The 5,825-nt window shown below is 43.0% G+C and overlaps 2 protein-coding genes across 2 annotated transcripts; one reads left to right on the forward strand and one right to left on the reverse strand.

Moving 5' to 3' along the window:
- Positions 1-631: 631 nt before the first annotated feature.
- On the forward strand, positions 632-1,033 carry LOC123500737 (histone H2B). Its single transcript, XM_045249370.1, has one exon. The coding sequence runs from the start codon at positions 635-637 to the stop codon at positions 1,004-1,006; it is 372 nt and encodes a 123-aa protein (XP_045105305.1). The 5' UTR covers positions 632-634; the 3' UTR covers positions 1,007-1,033.
- Positions 1,034-1,918: 885 nt separating this feature from the next.
- Positions 1,919-2,402, reverse strand: LOC123500738 (histone H3). The gene has a single exon (XM_045249371.1). The coding sequence runs from the start codon at positions 2,383-2,385 to the stop codon at positions 1,975-1,977; it is 411 nt and encodes a 136-aa protein (XP_045105306.1). The 5' UTR covers positions 2,386-2,402; the 3' UTR covers positions 1,919-1,974.
- Between the last annotated feature and the right edge of the window lie 3,423 nt (positions 2,403-5,825).

Genomic DNA, 5,825 nt, shown 5'->3' on the forward strand with positions numbered 1-5,825 from the left:
AAATTACAAAAGAAACAAAACACAGCACTCAGATTTGCTTTCGATATCAGGCATCCATACAGTCACACCACCGAAGAGCTGCACACACTTGCCAATATAACACCCATCAACATCACACTGTTCAACAGAGGAAACAAAACACTACACACACTTACACACACACTCAGAGACATCACATTCAACAATATCATACAAGAACACGAACACAACAAAGATCACCCATGGTTCAGAAAACCTATAAACAACCTTTCAAGCGAACCACCAGATCCTATTTACACTTAACAACACCAACAACCCAGAAAAATTATCCCAACTAAACTTACAATAAACTTATAATAAACTTATAAAATAAAGATGCACAAAACCTCAAGCTTCAACTCCGCTCCCTACTCAAGATCAGACATCGCTGAGCAACCCCGACAGCTGACTGGCTAAAACAGTAAACACATTGAAAGATCAGCAAGGCGGTTCGCCCGCCAACTTTACTCCCTACTACTATATTTCTTCTCTTTTCACCCCCACTATTTTCTTCCACTCATCTCTTATTTCCCCCACTATCTATCCCACCCTTACTGTTACTGTTACTGTGCAACACAACACAACTCTTCGCAAGTTGAACGACGCCGTTACTACCATGCCTCCCAAAGCATCAGGAAAGGCTGCCAAGAAGGCTGGCAAGGCTCAGAAGGCCATAGCCAAAGGGGACAAGAAGAAGAAGCGGAGGAGGAAGGAAAGCTACTCCATCTACATCTACAAGGTGCTCAAGCAGGTCCACCCCGACACTGGCGTGTCCTCCAAGGCTATGTCAATCATGAACTCTTTCGTGAACGACATTTTCGAGCGCATCGCTGCCGAGGCATCCCGCCTGGCACACTACAACAAGCGCTCCACCATCACCAGCCGGGAGATCCAGACTGCCGTCCGTCTCCTTCTGCCCGGCGAACTGGCAAAGCACGCCGTCTCTGAGGGCACCAAGGCTGTCACCAAGTACACCTCCTCCAAGTAAACTGACTGTCAGTCAGCTAGAAGGGGGGAAAGAAGAAAAAAGAGCAACTGCTGTCTCAGACAGTATTCAAACCCTACCCGGCTCCATAGGAGCCACACCTGAATCCAAAAAAAAAGGAGACACAATATAGACAAGTGTGGATGGTGGTCGCCGCTGGTGCACCAGAGCCGGATGGATGGACATGGATGGATGGATGAGCTAGATGGCTGGCTCGTCATTAATGAGGCTCGCAACCGGGTCAGAGCAAAGAGATCCATCATCCACTGCACAACAGCAGCACCCCGTAGTAGTAGTAGTAGTAGTATGATGAAGATTATTAAGCGTACGTACGATACTAATCACGGCAGGCAGGCTTTGGAGGGTGGGTGCATTCATGCTCTTCTTCTTCTTGATTAATGATGATGATGATACCTCCTATTTCAGTAACATAACGTTTTTCATCACACAAAGCTCAGGAAGCACACAGTTATTATAGCTTGTAACATGAATCTTCGCTCCTTTTTTTTTTTTTTTTTTTTTTTTTTTTTCTTTCTTTCTTTGTTTTCTTGACTGAATTGCAGTGAATCAATCAATCAATATATCTACAAATCAGATTGGAGGGGAAAGCAGTCATTCTCCATCGGCCACCGACATACTACTGATCAGAAACATGCACATGGAATATCGGATCCTAGACACAGAGAGGAAGGTTGAAAAAAAAAAAAAAAAAAAGAGAGAGAGAGAGAGAGAGAGAGAGAGAGAGAGAGAGAGAGAGAGAGAGAGAGAGAGAGAGAGAGAGAGAGAGAGAGAGAGAGAGAGAGAGAGAGAGAAAAAAAGTCTTCTAATCAGGAAATCGCTCGACCATACGGATCAAAGCCAACCCATTCATGGTCTATGTAATATTATTCTCTTTAGATAAAGCACCTTTGGCCCTGAAGAGGGCCTAGATATTGTTTGTTGTTGCTTGCTTGCCTTGGATGACACACTTATTAGGCACGCTCGCCACGGATTCGACGAGCCAGCTGGATGTCCTTGGGCATGATAGTGACACGCTTGGCGTGGATGGCGCACAGGTTAGTGTCTTCAAAGAGACCCACGAGATAAGCCTCGGAAGCTTCCTGGAGGGCCATGACAGCGGAGGACTGGAAGCGGAGGTCAGTCTTGAAATCCTGGGCAATTTCACGCACCAAGCGCTGGAAAGGCAGCTTCCTGATAAGCAGTTCGGTGCTCTTCTGATAACGGCGGATCTCACGGAGGGCCACGGTTCCTGGCCTGTAACGGTGGGGCTTCTTGACACCTCCAGTGGCAGGAGCAGATTTGCGAGCTGCCTTCGTGGCAAGCTGCTTGCGGGGCGCCTTGCCACCGGTGGACTTGCGGGCCGTTTGCTTAGTACGTGCCATGGTGAGTAAGTAAGGAAGTAAGTTACTGCCGCTCGGAACGAACAGTTGGGCGAGTTGAGCGCTTAGGCTGGCACTTCTTTAAATACGGTTTGCCGGGGCCCAACCTTGCCTTACGATTGGACGGGAATGACGTAAGAGTGTTCGACAACCACAGAAAACTCCCCCTCCTCTTAACCATAACAACATGTCATGGGTAACTCAAAGAAATTGAGGCAGGCGAGAGGAGAGAAAAGAAAGAAGGAAAGAGAAAAAAAAAACAACAAATTAAAAAAAAAAAAAAAAAAAACACACACACACACACACACACACACACACACACACACACACACACACACACACACACACACACACAGAGTCACAGATAGAGAGAGAGAGAGAGAGAGAGAGAGAGAGAGAGAGAGAGAGAGAGAGAGAGAGAGAGAGAGAGAGAGAGAGAGAGAGAGGAGAGGGAGAGAGGGACATAAGGATCCCACCGACAATTCTAGACGGATTTTTTTTTTAATTTTTTTTTTTTTCGTTTACATGATTTTACCGGATATGTGCATAAATCGCAAATTGGATTTGGCTAATTTGCATAAATTTGCATAAAATTTCCATAAATTAGAATAAATTAGCATAAACATTGCATACATTAGCCCCTACCGAAAAAAAAAAAAAATTGACAATTTCACAATATAATTATTTCAAATGCAAGGGCCACCAACAAATAGCATAAAAATCGTAATATATACACAGACACACTTTAGCAACTACGATCCACAAAAAAAAAATATATATATATATTTTATACATACAAAGAATATGGTTTCTCAAATATACCTGACATCAGCAAAGCAACCATTTTAGATTCTAAGGTAAAATTAGGATGGATGGATGATGTAAAGCTAACAATCGATCATTTTATTCACCCAATACCAACTGCAACATCGCCAAGACAAATTGTTAATCAGATTATTATAGTCTGAAGATCACTTAGACGTTGGCATTTTGGGGAATTTCCCGGCCTGCAGCGTTGCTGGGCAAATTAAGGAATTAGAGCCTATGTGTCAATGAGAAACTTGCTCCCCACACACCACCTCTCTCTCTCTCTCTCTCTCTCTCTCTCTCTCTCTCTCTCTCTCTCTCTCTCTCTCTCTCTCTCTCTCTCTCTCTCTCTCTCTCTCTCTCTCTCTCTCTCTCTCTCTCTCTCTCTCTCTCTCTCTCTCTCTCTCTCTCTCTCTCTCTCTCTCTCTCTCTCTCTCTCTCTCTCTCTCATTCTGGCTGGCAGCAGGAGAGGAATTGACCCATGGATTAACACGGTCACTTTGACCTGTGACCTCACTCGGTCACCCAGAAGGATGTGAAAACGCTCGGAGGAAACGTTGTCAAGCATTTGTTCCACGTCACCGTTTCATGAAGCCCCGCTACTGTCCCGAAGTTGGATTCACGCGGCCCCTTTCGAATCAACTGAAAGTGTTGAGCCAGCTCTTGGCTTTCTGGATTGGAAGTTGAGATCCAAGCTTCAACCAGTGAACACAAAGCCTCTTGGGTGTACCGTGGGATCAACCATCACCCAGCATTTCACCACTGCGACACGGCATAAGTATCACTTCCCCTCGTCCGTGTTTTCCACATTGCCTCTATATAGGATTAGGATTTTTGTTAGGTATTAAGTTGGGTTCTTTATTGTTGTATTTATTACTGTGTTATATGTATATGTGTATGTCATTTTTCTGTGTTTCATGTTATATATCTGTGTTTCATGTTTCTTGTTATATATGTGTCAATTTCATTATGGGTTATTAAAATAGCTTTTTAAATAGCTTTTTAAAGTGACCCTCTTTTGCAGTTCCTCACCAGTTGAACCTGCAGTTTTTTTTTTTTTATTGTTCACCGGCTCCCCGATGCCAATCTTACCAGTTTAACCGGTGAACGTAACAATTGGCGACCGTGACAGGACCCATTATAACCCATGTTCAGTGTTCCATTTTTCCAGTGACTTTTTTCTGTGATTGCTTGTGTTTCTGTGGTGTTGTGACTCTGATGTGTTTTTTTTTTTTGCTGTGACTTACTCTGCGTGTGGTTTAAATTTACCTTTGTGCGATCAAGTGGCTCCTTTTGGGTTAAACGTGCTTCGTGACTTTCATTTGTATCGCATAGCAGTGGTAGAGCAGGAAACCAGGTAGAAAGGCGTGTTCACCGATAACACTTATCTCTATTTTTTGCACATAGGCAGGTGTGTAATAAGTATTGTCCAAGTGTTGGGATCATCATATGTTCATGCGAACCCTCAATCCCCTCACTTCGCGGATCATTTTTCTCGCTAGTTAGAATCGGCCATTTTAACTAGTCTCTCAGACTAATCCGCTTCCTAATCAATAACAAGTCTCAGTACAATTCGCTCCTCACTCTCAAGTCTCGTAACTAGAGTAATCCGGATCCCTCTTAATGCCGTAACTCTCTAGTTTACCCCTCATTAGTGATTGTACTCATAAGTGTTTGCTTAAGTATAATCTAGGTAATTTCCAAGGTTGCCTTTATTATCACTCTGCCAAGTTCCTTACTTAAGTAATTCGCTTATAATTTTTTTTGTTGTGGTTTAACATCTATTTAATATGGCTTCCGCTCAGTTTAACGTTGAAGATTTTTGTGCCGACCCTTCTCTGGAACAACTTAACCCGTATGTGGTCAATCATGTACAAGTACGTGAAATCGGAGGTTACTTCCTGTGGTCAATCACGTACAAGTACGTTCGTCACTTTCCCGCCTTCTACTACTTCCAAATGCCTTTTGCTTACATTAATTATTTTTCTGTATGTGTCTAGCATATTTTAGCACGGCTTCCTGCCAATTGAACACGTGCGTGAGCCCTCCCCCCCGAACCCCCTCTCACTGGGCACGCGCTGCTGCTTCCCCGCGTCGGAGCGTCCCCATCCATCACTTGGCTATGAGTCACAATGGCAGGAACGCGTCACCGCTCTCTAACTTTCGCTGAGATTGATGAGCTGTTATGTCATAGATTATCATTTATAGTGTAAATAATGTGAAGGAAGCCAAAGGGTACTTGTAGTGTTAGACAAAAAAATATAATTATTTTGTAATAAAACTGCTTCATTTAAAAAAAAGGAAATTAACTATATATGAAAACATGCAACTGTCTTAGATAATAAGGACCCATAATACACTTACTTATCGTAGATTATCATTTATAGTTCTTAAAAGGTCGGTAAACAACAAAAAATCAAGAAAAGCAAAAATCGTACGTCTGGCAGCACCGCCCAGTGAGCCAAGTTTAAAGCCCCAGCAGGACATTTAAAAATGCCAATTTTGAACTTTAACTTATTTTGTTTTAGTTTTGTGATAATTTTCATACATATGGAACAATAAACAAAAAAGTGATTTTTGGTGACCAGGATGAGTATATGTGATGTAAAGGTATGTTGACCTCTTACGGGTTAATT

This window comes from Portunus trituberculatus, unplaced genomic scaffold, assembly GCF_017591435.1.
Source record: "Portunus trituberculatus isolate SZX2019 unplaced genomic scaffold, ASM1759143v1 PGA_scaffold_477__1_contigs__length_28652, whole genome shotgun sequence".
NCBI classification, from domain to species: domain Eukaryota; kingdom Metazoa; phylum Arthropoda; class Malacostraca; order Decapoda; family Portunidae; genus Portunus; species Portunus trituberculatus.

What these genes read in the sequence shown, in the direction of transcription:
- LOC123500738 (XM_045249371.1), bottom strand. Translation starts at nt 2,385, where the DNA reads ATGGCACGTACTAAGCAAACGGCCCGCAAGTCCACCGGTGGCAAGGCG.
- LOC123500737 (XM_045249370.1), top strand. Translation starts at nt 635, where the DNA reads ATGCCTCCCAAAGCATCAGGAAAGGCTGCCAAGAAGGCTGGCAAGGCT.